This window comes from Procambarus clarkii, chromosome 14 (genome assembly GCF_040958095.1).
Source record: "Procambarus clarkii isolate CNS0578487 chromosome 14, FALCON_Pclarkii_2.0, whole genome shotgun sequence".
Taxonomy (NCBI): domain Eukaryota; kingdom Metazoa; phylum Arthropoda; class Malacostraca; order Decapoda; family Cambaridae; genus Procambarus; species Procambarus clarkii.
The window spans coordinates 50,460,271-50,474,595 of record NC_091163.1 but is presented as its reverse complement, the minus strand read 5'-3'; the positions used below and the strand labels follow the sequence as shown (position 1 = coordinate 50,474,595).

Sequence of the window (14,325 nt, the reverse complement as noted above, 5' to 3'; positions counted from 1 at the left end):
GAGATGACAGAATGCGGCATACGAAGACGGTCCTGAAACAGCCACTATTGAAAGGACAAGACCACCTCAACAAAAAGCGAAGTATACCTACGAAGAGACAAAAAAAGAAAAAGGAAGGATCGCCAGGAAGCCCCATACAGCCACCGAGATGAAGCACGCAGGTGGGACACCATCAACGAAGCCACCTGATCTCCACCGAGCTTCCCCCGTCCCAACGAAAATGAACAGATGGTGATAGACTTGAGTCAAAAGTAAAGTACCAGACGCAAAGACTCGAGAAGACCAAACCAGCCCCGTAACAACCCCTGGGTATGGACACCGAACAAGCAGTGCCTGAAACCAAGGTTGTCAGGGAACCAGATGGAATGTCCATCAGGGCACCAGGCACCAAACCCAGCGAGCTGGGAAAGAACCAACCAGGGCGAGCAGACACGCCCCGTCCTTGAGGATCCCCACCCCCTGGGACCCTTGAAGGACCAACAAGACCGACAACGGATGACAACGAGAAGAAACCGCTTGCAGAAACAGCCCAATAGCAGACCCCGCAAACAGCAAGAACAAAATGGTGATGAAAACCGAAGAGCCAGAGGCCCAGGCAGAGGCCAATAAGGAAGCGAGCACCATAAGGCAACACGCGAGACGTGAAGCGAAAACAGTGACACCGCATCCTGCAGGAATGGTGCAACCAGCTCCAGCAGGGCAGAACGACGTACATGACGCTGAGTAATGTATGAGGAAAACTACTTAGGATATGTACTGCACTAAAATAAAAATTCCCGTATGGAAAACTAACTCAAAGAAAAGTTCATAGCCAGGGCTGTAATTCCAAGCTCCCCCTGTCCCAATGAAAATTAACTGCAGGGGGCAGGAGTGGTTGAATGGAAATCGACATCCATCTGCAGACATTGCCTACCCGGCAGTCGGTAGTGTGATACAAGAAGAGGAAAGAACTCTGCGCTATAACTAAACACTGGTCAGTTCAAAATCAGGGAACTGAACATGTACATAGTCCAGCCTAGCATTATCATTAGTATAGCCAATATGCACATACTAATATACACAAGAATGTGTAGCATAGAGGTAGGAAATATGTAAATATGCAATGAAATGACTGTAAATATGGTCAAGACACCGGTAGCTAGGGACAAGAGAGTATAATCAATATGATGAACTAACACGACTTAATTAGCAATTGCTAATGTAATGTACAAGCTCAACTATATATACAGAGAGATTCCAATATATATATATATATAAGGATGTAGCCAGGCATTGAATGACAGTCAATGAATGAGTGCCCAGAGTCAAAAAAAGATTCAGTTGCTGAAAAAGTAAATCAAAAGTTACTAAAATTTTGGGCTATGCCCACAGTGAAATGAACAACAATATATATGGACATATTAATTAAGGCAACGTTAACACTATCGGTAACTTTGGACAGGACTCGCGTCCACTACAAAAAATATTTGTATAAAATTCATTTTTTATCCAATCAACCTCGGGATAGTATCAAAATAAGCGCCTTTAAATTGCGCACAATTTGATACAGAGCACCACTTGGTTCCCGAACTTTAGTTATCCGAAACTTCCTGTTTCCCGATTGGTGTTGGGGCGTCACGCTACACGAACTAAGTTCGGGTAGGAAGTAGTCCGCCAAGCTTCATGCCGGCCGGGGTTGGGGTTACCCTACACGAACCAAGTTCGGGTGAAGAAGCGGTCAGCCAAGCGTTGTGCTGGCCCGTGGTGGTGGGTGGGTGGATGGGTGGGTGATGGTTTAGTTTGCTCACTGACCTTGTCGGGCGCCGCCTGCTACCCTGTGACGTCACAGACTCACGGCCTATTGTTCCCATTGTTTGAATTTGTCACGAGACTGGAGTGTTCATTCCGTGACTTTGTTTTACATATCAGCACAATCAAGGAACATCCGTACACCATGTCGACTCCAAATGCACGCATTGTGTCAGTGAAAGCATCTACAAGCGGGTTACGTAAAAGAAAGAGGTCAGTGATGACATTTGAGAAGAAAGTTGAAATAATTAAGAAAGTGGAGAGCGGTGTCCCGAGAAGTGTCGTGTGTGCTGAATATGGCATTAGTAAAAGTACTGTTTTTAATCTTCTTAAGGCTAAACCTATCATTTTTTACTATTTCTCTAGAAGTGAAAGTGATAAAGCAATACGAAATAGAAAGGTAGTAAGTAAAGCAAAGGTGGAGAGTGTTGATAACGCAGTGTGGGAGTGGTACAAACAGAGACGTGAAGTGACGAAGAATCCAGTGGCAGGCTGGCTGCTCGTGGAAAAGGCGCGTGAATTTCTCCAAGCAATGAAAATTACTCAAAAGTGTGTATACAGTGATGGATGGCTCAGAAGTTTTAAAACCCGTCATGGCATTAGGTTCATTAAAGTGCACGGTGAAAGACAATCTGCTGATATTGTTGTTGCTGATGAGTATGTAAGTAAATTTGCGGAGATGGTACAGGAACAAAATTTATCTCCAGAGCAAATTTATAATGCTGATGAGACAGGTTTATACTGGCGTATGCTTCCCATAGAAACGATGGCTCATAGTGGTGAGGACGATCCTTCAGGTGGTTATAAACAGAACAAACAGAGAATTTTCTGGGGGGAGCCCCGTCGGCTCCCCGGAGCTATCCCAGGCTGATATGCTAATGTCAGACTTTGGCATCAGTCATGTGTATGGAGTTCTTAGGCCTACCGGGGACCCGGCCAGAACCGGGCCCCCTCAGAGAGGCAAGGGGAGCAATGGCCTATAGAAGCCCCCGTGTAGTTGGAAGCATTCTATGTCTGCCATCGACCGGAATAGGCACCCAGAAAGGTAAGCGCTCCAAAACAAACCCCTGTTCTGGTTAAAATTGCTACCTAAAACCGAACTAGTGGATAGAACTCCCCAACCGAAAACAAGTAAACTAGTGTGACGTCACACACTGCCGCGCCGCTGTCTGCGCAGCTCCCCCCTCCCCGGGAGGGGGAAGGGGGAGCCCCAGACCCCCCGCGCCGGCTACCCACACCTCAGTTCTTGAGGCTGATGCTATAGGCGATGGTCGTGTGCTCTGGCTCCGGTGTCGCTACTGCACTGTGCTTTGTGTGTGGTGTTAGTTTTGTGGGTGCGAGAGCCAGGAGTTATCTTCAGTACTCGGGCTGCATGCGCCTAGGGCTGTCTTCCCTAGGTGCCCTGTAAGTACTGCCCTTGGGGCTTGGGGCCACCTTCCACAGGCTCCTCGGGGTCTGCCTCTGCTGGTCCGTTTTACCTTTCGGTTTTTCGGCCGCCTGTTGGGCTCTTGGGTGTTCTGTTCTCCCTTGTTACCGGCAGGTAAGGGGCAGTTTGCACTGGTAGGGGCGCAGGGTGCTGCTCAGCTTGTATTTCCCGACATCGCGGCCGGCTCTGTTCCTTGGGGTTCGCTGTCCTCTTGCGGGGTTTTGTTTTTCTTTTTGTTTTTGCCTGGTGGGGGGTTCTGTCATTTTATTCAGTTTGTTTTTGCCCTTCCACTGTTCTCCTCGGTGGCGCCCCCTGCTAGGTCCCCGTGAGTGTACACGTCCCTGGGGTTCGGCTTTAGAAGTTTGCTTGGTAGTTTTGGGCGCCGGTTTGCGGCACCCTGCCTGGGACTACCTGAGCGCGAGTCCTCTTAAAGTCAACGCTCAGGACCCTGGGAATCCCCTAGGGGGCGCGTGGGTCCGATGGATGTGACCCCGGAGTCCCCACTCGCTGTGTGCGAGTTTGAGGGTTGCTCGGTCCCCTTGTCTCAGGGTGACCCTCATTGTTTTTGCCTCTGCCACGCTGCCTGTTGGGTCGGTGATACTTTCGACCCTGAGTCCTGTGAGTGTTGCTGCTTGCTTGTGACTCAATTTACCCAATCCTCTGATGAGTCTATTCGGGTACAGGCGGCACGTGCGTTGCAGTCTAGGTTTCGTCTGTTGCAACGCGCTCGGTTGGTTGCTTCCCCGGATGCCCCGGGGCTGCCCCGCTTTGCTTTTCGAGACCCGGACTTGGGGGTGGGGGTCGCTTCGATCCTGGTTCAGTCCGCACCTCCTCGTCCTTCCCCTTCTGTTCGTTCTGGTCCCCCGCCCCTGCTTCCGGCCCCGAAGCGTCTGAGGGTTTCGGGGTCAGAGCAGGGGTTACTTGATCTCGAGACTCGGGCAGCTTCGGGGGTTGCCCCTTCCGGGGGGGCGGCAGAGGCATTCGAGTCTTGTCTCCCGGCCGAAGCTTCAGGGTCTGACCAGTGGGCCCCCCTTCCTCCAGCTTTTCCGGCTGCTCCGTCCTTGTCTTGTGGGGTCGGGGCTTGGGGAGAGGACTCGGCCTCGGGTCCTGTGGTGACGGACCTCGAGGCTGGGGAGGGGCTGACTTGGGGGCCTTGGGCCCCGCTGGACCCCGCCTGGGTTTTTCTTCCCACTGAGCGGGGCTTATTGTTACAAGGAGTGGGGTTTTCTTTCCCCCCCCTCTGCGTACGAGTTGGATTTGGTATCGGCCCCTTCCCAGGTACGGTTCCGTGTTCCCCCGGGTACGTCGGTTCCGTCCTTCCGGAGGTTTTCGGCTTATCGCATCCAACCTGGTGTGGTGCGAGCGGCCTTTGCAGCTTACCTCCTGCGTGACCCGGATTATGCCTCGGAAATGGATCCGTCCACGTTCAGGTTTGGGACTTCGTTCCCTTTCTGGCTCCGTTACGAGGTTCCGGAGTCGTCCTGGCTAGCAGACTGCCCCTTGTTTGGTCTGGATTCCTGGCATTCCTTCTGTCGTTCCCGCACGCTGGAGTGGCGGGAAGCTTCCACGGTGCTTCAGGTTTTCCTGGGGGGTGATCTTGAGTACCTGAATGAGTGCTTGTTTGCCCCTGCCCTTCCCCGCGATGTGGGCGTTATTCAGCTCCATGTGCAGGTTCCCTCCCTTTCGGCGGCGCTCGTGGCGGAGGACTTGCGCGCTCGGGGCCTTTTGTGTTCGGCCTTGCGGTTCTTTTCCCTCCTGGAGCGGTCTTCGGATTGGCTCGTGGAGAATGTGGGGACGCTTGGGTCCATCCCGGGGTCCGGCACCTTGTCCTCGGCTGCGCGTTCGTCGGCTGCCTTGTTGAAGCTGTTCACGCCGATTTTGCGGGATGCGGTTTCCCTGTTCTATGCTTCCCGTCTCGCATGTCGGCAGGCGGTGCTGGGTTCCTCCGTAGAATCTGCTTGGGCTCTGGCTCTTAGGCGTTCTTCACCTTTTTGTCCTCTCCTGTTTGGGGAGTCGGCCGTGGCGCAGTTTATTCAGGCTGCGTCGGCGGCTTGTCGTCCGATGTCGGACTTCTTGGTTTTCCGGGGGTCCCGGGGTGGGTCTTCCCGGAAAGGTCGTGCCAGGGCTCGGGGTTCCTCTCGTCGTGGTAGGACTGCTCTCCGGTGGTTCATTGCCTGAACCGCGGGGGTTCGATGCGGTCCTTGTCTCTTTGGGGTTGGTCGCTTCGGGTGACTCGTCTGCTGAGTTCTCGGGGTTTGGCTCTCCTGGCGGTTCACGTACGGGGCGTGTCCAACGTCTTGGCCGACGCCCTGTCTCGCTTCGTTCCCCTCTCCACGGAGTGGACGGTCGACGACGAGTCCTTCCGTTGGCTTTGCCAGACGTTCGGGCGCCCCGAGGTGGACCTCTTCGCGTCTGCGTGGTCGCGGCGTCTTCCCGTTTATGCGGCGCCCTTCCCCGATTGCGAGGCCGTCGGGGTCGATGCCTTTCGGCTCGACTGGTCGAGGTGGGGGTTCCTGTACCTCTTTCCCCCGGTTCGGCTGTTGCTCCAGGTCCTGACTCGCTTAGAGACTTACCGGGGGAGAGTTGTCCTTCTGGCCCCTTGGTGGCCGGCCCAGCCTTGGTTTCAGGCGCTGGTTGCTCGGTGTCCGAACCCGAGGGTTTTCCCGCGGCTCCGCCTCTTTCAGCAGATCGGGCCGGTACGTCACGTAGCTGGTTCGATCTTCTCCTCGAGTCTTCGCGTATGGTTTTTTTGACTCGAGTCTATCATCATCTCTATGGTGATCAGGTGGCCTCCTTGTTGGTGTCCCACCTGAGGGCTTCTTCTCGGCGGCAGTATGAAGTTTCCTGGCGGTCCTTCCGTTTCTTTTTGCGTCTTCGTCGTGTTAGCTCCATGTCTGTTCGGGTGATCTTGTCCTTCCTCTCGTGGTTGTTTCAGGACCGTCATCTTATGCCTAACACTGTCGCTTCGTATCGTGCGGCGCTGTCGGAGCCGCTTCAGCTTGCTTTTGGTATCGATGTTACGTCTGCGCCATTTCGCAAGCTGTCTCGTGCATTGTTTCACCTCCGGCCTGCTCATGCGTCGCCTGAGCCGTCCTGGTCTTTGGACAGAGTGCTCGCTTTCCTTTCATCTCCTCGTTTCGTTGTGGCCCCTTCGGTCCAGGATTGTTTTTCCAAGGCACTTTTCTTGTTGGCTTTGGCCTCTGGGGGTCGGGTAGGGGAGCTTCATGCTCTCCTCCGGCGCAGGGGTTTCTGCTCTTTTGGTCGTGGTGATAGTTTTGTTCGTTTGCAGCCGTCTCCTTCTTTTCTGGCGAAGAATGAGACTGCTGCGTTCCGGAGGGGTCCATGGGTGGTTGATGCTTGGTTGGTCAGGCCGGGGGTGCATCATGTTTTGTGTCCGGTTGTGGCGCTTCGCCGTTATTTGCGCGCCACAGCTTCTGTGTCCGGGGACGCGCTGTGGGTTGATCCGGTTTCCCTTCTTCCCTGTTCGCGGGTTCGGGTCTCTCAGGTCGTCCGCAGGGTTATTAGGTCCAGCCAGCCTGCGGTCTATCCCCGTGCCCATGACGTTCGTAAGTTCGCGGCTCTTGCTGCCGTCTTTGGGAATATGTCTTGGTCTGATATTCGGGTGCGGGGATTTTGGCGGTCGAACAGGGTCCTGGCTGCTCGTTACCTTGTGAATGTCCCTGGGCCTCGTCGGGCCTGTGTTGCTTTGGGTCGGCGGTTGCAGCCAGTTGTCTCGGCTTCGAGTTGAGGGGTGAGCGACGACCGCCTCCCGGGTAAGTCCCTCTTTTTCTGTCTGTGGGTAGTTAGCTCCGGGGAGCCGACGGGGCTCTCCCCAGAAAACCAGCGTTGAATGTAATGAAACGCCATTTTCTGGGTGAGTCCCGGAGGCTCCCCGGCATCCCTCCCTCCCTCCGGTCGGCGGTTTTTCGCGTTTTTGACATCCAGCCTCAAGAACTGAGGTGTGGGTAGCCGGCGCGGGGGGGTCTGGGGCTCCCCCTTCCCCCTCCCAGGGAGGGGGGAGCTGCGCAGACAGCGGCGCGGCAGTGTGTGACGTCACACTAGTTTGCTTGTTTTCGGTTGGGGAGTTCTATCCACTAGTTCGGTTTTAGGTAGCAATTTTAACCAGAATAGGGGTTTGTTTTGGGGCGCTTACCTTTCTGGGTGCCTGTTCCGGTCGATGGCAGACATAGAATGCTTCCAACTACACGGGGGCTTCTATAGGCCATTGCTCCCCTTGCCTCTCTGAGGGGGCCCGGTTCTGGCCGTGGTCCCCGGTAGGCCTAAGAACTCCATACACATGACTGATGCCAAAGTCAGACATTAGCATATCAGCCTGGGATAGCTCCGGGGAGCCTCCGGGACTCACCCAGAAAATGGCGTTTCATTACATTCAACGCTGTTTTTTTTTCGTTGTAAATACATATAACTTAACCAAATATTCTTTATCCACAGGATAACAACCCAGAGGAATGTTCAGTGTGTTTTAACAATTATGATGACACACTGCTACGGCCTCGCACTCTGCCTTGTGGCCACACATTCTGCTCCCAGTGTATTGACAATGCTATCAAGAATGGTCAGCTGAGCTGTCCCAGCTGCCGTGCCCAGCACACTGCCACAGCTGCTACTCAGTTCCTAATCAATTATGGTATGGAGGCCTTTATCAGAAAATTAAAAGGTATGGAAGTTGTGCCAGTGACAACGGTACCCACAAAACCCAATAAAGCTCCGACCAGAGGCATCAGTAAGAAGTTACGTTCCCTGGTGGAGGAGCAGAAGAGCAGCATCAGCAGCCTCATTACCAGCTGTGAAGAGGTACTGTCCCAGCTGGGTGAGTACCGGGGGCAGCTGGGGGACTGGAAGACTCAACACCTCCAGCTCCAGGACAGACTCTATGCTCTGGTAGAGCAGAACAAGTCAGCAATGAAGCTCTTGGAACTGGAGGATACCAGTGTGGTGGATATGACAACACAAGGAGAGGAAGGGAAGACTCAGCTGCAGGCCATGTTGGGGAGCCTCGACACAGTCAACACAGCACAGGAGGTTGGCACAACCATAGACACAGCTGATGAGTGCAGCATGAAGGTAGAAGATTGGCTCCAGAAGTGCCAGGAACTCTTCCCAGATGTCAACACTGTCCACACCTCAGTGAAGGTATGCTGCTGAAGGTCACATTGTTCTCACCCAACTGAGTGTAGTATTGCCTCTATATAAACACTTTTGATATGGAGACACATCAAGATGAGAGTAAACTTTATATATATAGGATGATATGGAGACACATCAAGATGAGAGTAAACTTTATATATATAGGATGATATGGAGACACATCAAGATGAGAGTAAACTTTATATATATAGGATGATATGGAGACACATCAAGATGAGAGTAAACTTTATATATATAGGATGATATGGAGATACATCAAGATGAGAGTAAACTTTATATATATAGGATGATATGGAGACACATCAAGATGAGAGTAAACTTTATATATATAGGATGATATGGAGACACATCAAGATGAGAGTAAACTTTATATATATAGGATGATATGGAGACACATCAAGATGAGAGTAAACTTTATATATATAAGAAACTTTTTGTTTTAAAGCCTGAAACATTTTTATTAATAAAGTCAGCTGTCATCTTGGTGTTTCTCTACATTGTGGTCAGCACTCAGTGTTCACTACACTGTGGTCAGCACTCAGTGTACACTACACTGTGGTCAGCACTCAGTGTTCACTACACTGTGGTCAGCACACAGTGTACACTACACTGTGGTCAGCACTCAGTGTACACTACATGGTGGTCAGCACTCAGTGTACACTACACTGTGGTCAGCACTCAGTGTACACTACACGGTGGTCAGCACTCAGTGTACACTACACTGTGGTCAGCACTCAGTGTACACTACACTGTGGTCAGCACTCAGTGTACACTACACGGTGGTCAGCACTCAGTGTACACTACACTGTGGTCAGCACTCAGTGTACACTACACTGTGGTCAGCACTCAGTGTACACTACACTGTGGTCAACACTCAGTGTTCACTACACTGTGGTCAGCACTCAGTGTTCACTACACTGTGGTCAGCACTCAGTGTACACTACACTGTGGTCAGCACTCAGTGTACACTACACTGTGGTCAGCACTCAGTGTACACTACACTGTGGTCAGCACTCAGTGTACACTACACTGTGGTCAGCACTCAGTGTACACTACACTGTGGTCAGCACTCAGTGTACACTATGCTGTGGTCAGCACTCAGTGTACACTACACTGTGGTCAGCACTCAGTGTACACTACGCTGTGGTCAGCACTCAGTGTACACTACACTGTGGTCAGCACTCAGTGTACACTACACTGTGGTCAGCACTCAGTGTACACTACACTGTGGTCAGCACTCAGTGTACACTACACTGTGGTCAGCACTCAGTGTACACTACACTGTATTCACCTAGTTTTGCTTGCGAGGGTTGAGCTCTGCTCTTTTGGCCCGCCTCTCAACTGTCAATCACTCAACTGTTACTAACTACTAATTTTTTTCTTGGGGAGCCCCTACGGCCCCGGAGCTATCCAGGCTGACATGAATATCCTTAACTTTGGCATCAGTCGATGTGGGTGGAGTTCTAGGCCTACCGTGACCACGAGCCAGAACCTGGCTCCCTCAGAGAGGCACGAGGAGCAATGGCCTATAGAAATGCACATATGGTTTTGGAGCATTCTATATCTGCCATCAACCGGGACAGGCACCCAGAAAGGTAAGCACCCCAAAACAAACCCCTGTTCTGGTTAAAATGGCAAAAATAGACAAACGAGTGGACAGAACTCCCCAAATGAAAACTACCAAGCGAGCATGACGGCACACAAGCTGCGCAGCTCCCCCCCTCCCCGGGAGGGGGAAGGGGAAGCCCCAGACCCTTGTGCCAGCAATCCACACCACAGTTCTTCGGCTGGTGTGATGCATTGCAGTTGTGTGGCTCCAGCTCCTGACTCTTGTGTTGTGTTGTGCTATGCTTTGGTTCAGTGCTGCTCTTACGGTGGCGTGGGAGCTGGGAGTATTATTCCAAGGTGCTCGTGCTGCATGCGCTTAGGGTTCCCTTCCCTAAGTGCCCTGTAAGTACCGCCCTTGGAGCTTGGGGTTATCATCTAGAAGTCACCTTGGGTCTACCTCTGTTGGTCTTTTGCTGCTCAGCGATTGACCGCCCCGAGTGTTTGGGGGGGTAGGTTTCCTGCCCTTGTTTACCTTGGGGTAAGTGGTAGCATTTGCAGTTGTTGGGGTGCGGGGTACTGCGCAGCTAGTTTTTGCCTATAACAACAGCCGGCTCTGTTCCTTTTGGGTACGTTGCCATCTTGCAAGGATTTTTTTTATTTTTTTTTTGATTGGTGGGGGGAGGGGGTCTGCCTCAGTGTTACTTTCCTCTGTTTTACTGGGGGTTGCTTTTGTTTGGTGGTACCCCCTGCTTTGCCCTCGTGAGTGGACATGTCCCGAGGGTTCAGCTTTAGCAGTGTTGTTTGGTAGCTTTGGTGCCGGTTAGCAGTACACTGCCCGGGATTACCCTTAACAGACCCAGTCTAGTGGCCCTGGGAAACCCCGCGGGGGCACTCGGGTCCGATGGATGTGACCCCTGAGTCTCCTCTCACTTTGTGCGAGTTTGAGGGTTGGTCTGTCCCTTTGTCTCAGGGCGACGCTTATTGTTTTTGCCTCCGTCATGCTGCCTGTTGGGTCGGTGACACATTCGACCCGGAGTCCTGCGAGATTTGTTGCTTGTTTGTGACTCAGTTCACCCAATCTACAGATGACATTGTTCGGGTGCAGGCGGCTCGCACGTTGCAGGATAGGTTTAGGTTGTTGCAATGTGTTCGGTTGGTTGCTTCCCCGGATGCCCTGAGGCTATCCCGATTTGCTTAAAGGGACCCAGACTTTGGGGTGTTGGTCACTTCGGCCTTGGTTCAGTCCGTGCCCCCTTGTTCTTTCCCTGCTGTGGTTCATTCAGTTCCTTCCCCCCCCCCAACCCCTCCCCCCCCCTACCCCTCCCCCCCCCCTTCCGGCTCATAAGTGTCTGAGGGCTTCGGGGTCGGGGCAGGGTTTAGTGGTTTCTGAGACTCAGGCGGTTTCGGGGGTTGCCCCTTCTGGGGTGGCGATGGAGGTATTTGAGTCTGTTCCTCTAGCCATAGCTCCAGGGTCTGACCATTGGGCCCATTCTCTTTCTGACAGAATCCATTCTGGCTGCCCCGGCTTTTTCTTGTGATTCCGGGGCTATGGAGGACGACTCGCTCCCGGGGCCTGACGTGGAGGCTCCCGGGGTTGGGGAGGAGCTGGCTTGGGGGCCTTGGGCCCCATTGGACCCTTGGAGGGTTGGAACACCCTCCGAGCGAGGCTTACGGTTACAAGGAGTGGGGTTTTCCTTTCCCCCCTCTGTGTACGAGTTGGATTTGGGTTCGGCTCCTCCCCGTGTTAGGTTCCATGTCCCTGCGGGTCCTTCGGTTCCATCCTACCAGAGGTTTTCGGCTTCCTGCATCTCACCTGCTGATGTGCGGGCGGCCATTGCAGCTTACCTCCTGCACGACCCGGAGTATGCCTCCATAATGGATCCATCTTCTTTCAGGTTTGGGGCCCTTGTCTCTGTACCGGGTTTGTTATGAGGTTCAGGGTTCATCTTGGCTTGCGGACTGGCCTTTGTTCTCGCTGGATGCTTGGGAAGCCTTCTGTCGTACTCACACACTTCAGTGGCGCGAGGCGTTGACTGTGGTCCAGGTTTACCTGGGGGGACACTTTGAGCACCTTAATGAGTGCCTTTTTGCTCCGGCCCTTCTGCTGGATGTTGGCATGGTTCAGCTTCACGTGCAGGTTCCTTCCCTGTTGGCTGCGCTTGTGGCTGAGGACTTGCGCACACGTGGCCTGTTGACTGCGCTTGTGGCTGAGGACTTAAGTGCACACGTGGCCTGTTGGCTTCGGTCCTGCATTTCTTTCCCTCCTGGAGCTGTCATCAGATTGGCTTGAGGAGGATGTGGAGGCGCTTGGGGCCGTTCCTTGGGTCTGATGTCTTGGTCTCGGCTGCTCGTGCGTCGTCTGCACTTTTCAAGCTGTTTGCGACAATCCTGCGGGATGCACTGTCGCGGTTTTTTGCTGCACGTCTCTCGTGTCGACAGGTGGTTCTCACTTCCTCCTTGGAATCCGCTTGGGCCCTGACTTTTAGACTGTCTTTGCCCTTTTGCCTTTTGGTGTTGCGGCCTCTGCGGTCGAATAGTATATGCAGGCAGCTTCTTCCAGCTGCCGCCCAATGTCTGACTTGTTCGTTTTCCAGGGTTCCCGGGTGGGTTCTTCCCGGATGGGTCGTGCCAGGGCTCGTGGTTCTGCTCGTCGGGTAGGGCACAGGTGCCAGTTTCAGAGCCGGTGCCACCTTCGGTCCCGGCTGCACCTGGTTGTCGCGGTGATCGCTCTGTGCGCAGGTCGGATTCTCATAAGGGGCATCGACCATTTTGCAGTTCTTCTCGCAGCCTACAGTGGCGTTGGGTGGCTCCTCCTCCTCAGGGAGGGTTCGGAGCTGGCAGGGCAGGTCTCTTCTCCTGTGCTTTTTCAGGTCGTCTTGGAGTGGGTGAGCTTGGGCGTGGTCGAAATGACGACATCTCTCAGGTGGGTTTCCCGCTGTTTCTGGTTCCGAAATGGGATTGTGCGGACCTGCGGTTCATTCTGGACTTGTTAAGTCTGAACCCCTGGGTTTCCAGCCCCTTTTGGATGCCCACTCTGTCCCAGGTCCGGCTGCTGTTGGAGCCGGGCGCTTGGATGGTGTTCCTGGACCTCAAGGATGCGTATTGGCATGTTCCGAGTCATCCGGGGTTCAGGGACTAGCTCGGTTTTGTTGTGGGGCGTCGGAGTTATTGCTTTCGTTGTCTCCCGTTCGAGTTGAACCTGGCATCTCACATGTTCACACGCTTTACCCGGGTCGTGGTGGCCTGTCTGCATCCGTTAGGTATTCGGGTGTTGGCTTACCTTGATGACTGGCTGGTTTAGGCTCCCAGTTGGTCCGTGTGTCTGCTCGCCAGGGATTTAGTGCTTTTCCAGCTAGCCGGGTTCGGTTCCTGGTGAACAGGCGGAAGTCCAATCTGGTTCCCAATCTGGAGTCTCTCCTACCGCTGCAGTCCCGCGTGTGTTTGTTTATGGTGGGTTCACGGGTCTCCCGGAGGTTGCTTGAGGGTTTGTGTGGGAGTCTGAACTTTGCGATGATGGTCTACTCTCTGGTCGGGTTTGGCTTCGTCGGCTGTTCTGGTTCCTTCGGGGACGTCCCTTTCGCCTCTCATGTGATCGCTGGGTTCGACTCCCAGAGGGTCTTATGTCAGCTGCTGCGTTGCCAGCTTCCTCTTCAGGTTTTTCCGGGTTCAGTGCCTTGGCGCCTACCCGAGCCCTCGCTCAATGTGTTCATGGAAGCGTTATCTCTTGGCTGGGGCTTTGTGACAAGTGCTCACCAGGACGGCCAGGGGCGGTGGGGTCCATCCTTCCATCGGGCCCACAGCACTGTGCGGGTGTTTGCTGCGATGTGGTTCGCGCTTTGGAGGGTTCGGGTCGCCTGCGGATCAACGATCCGGCTCCATTCGGACTGCTCCCTGGTGGTTCATTGCCTGAACTGAGGGGGTTCGATGCAGTCCATGGCTCTTTGGGGCTGGTCGCTTCGGGTGACTCGTCTGCTGAGTTCTCGGAGTTTGGCTCTTCTGGGGGTGTCCAATGTCCTGGCGGACGATCTGTCCTGGTTCGTTCCCCTGTCCATGGAATAGACGGTCGATGCCGACTCATTTAGTTGGCTCTGCCAGAAGTTCAAGCGCCCGTTCAGGTGGACCTCATCGGGTCGGCGTGGTCGAGGCATCTTCCGGTATATATGGCGCCCTTCCTCAATCATGAGGCTGTCGGAACCGACGCCTTCCACCAAGAGTGGTCGAGGTGGTGGTTCCTGTACCTCTTTGCCCCGGTTCAGCTGTTGCTCGAAGTTCTGGTTCGCTTGGAGCCTTGCCAGGGATGAGTAGTCCTCTTGGCCCCGTGGTGGCCGGCCCAGCCGTAGTTTCAGGCACTGCTTGCCCGGTGTCCGAACCCGGAGGTTTTCGGCGGCTCCGCC

The 14,325-nt window shown here is 53.8% G+C and overlaps 1 protein-coding gene across 5 annotated transcripts in view; it reads left to right on the top strand.

Annotated features, from left to right (window-relative positions):
• LOC138364644 (tripartite motif-containing protein 3-like) overlaps window positions 1-14,325 on the top strand; it is a 220,383-nt gene that overhangs the window by 97,500 nt on the left and 108,558 nt on the right. For all 5 annotated transcript variants that reach the window (XM_069324615.1, XM_069324614.1, XM_069324613.1 and 2 more), the window contains exon 3: window positions 7,667-8,368. In XM_069324615.1, coding sequence (XP_069180716.1) covers window positions 7,667-8,368 — 702 coding nt within the window. The remainder of the gene's footprint in view (window positions 1-7,666; window positions 8,369-14,325) is intronic.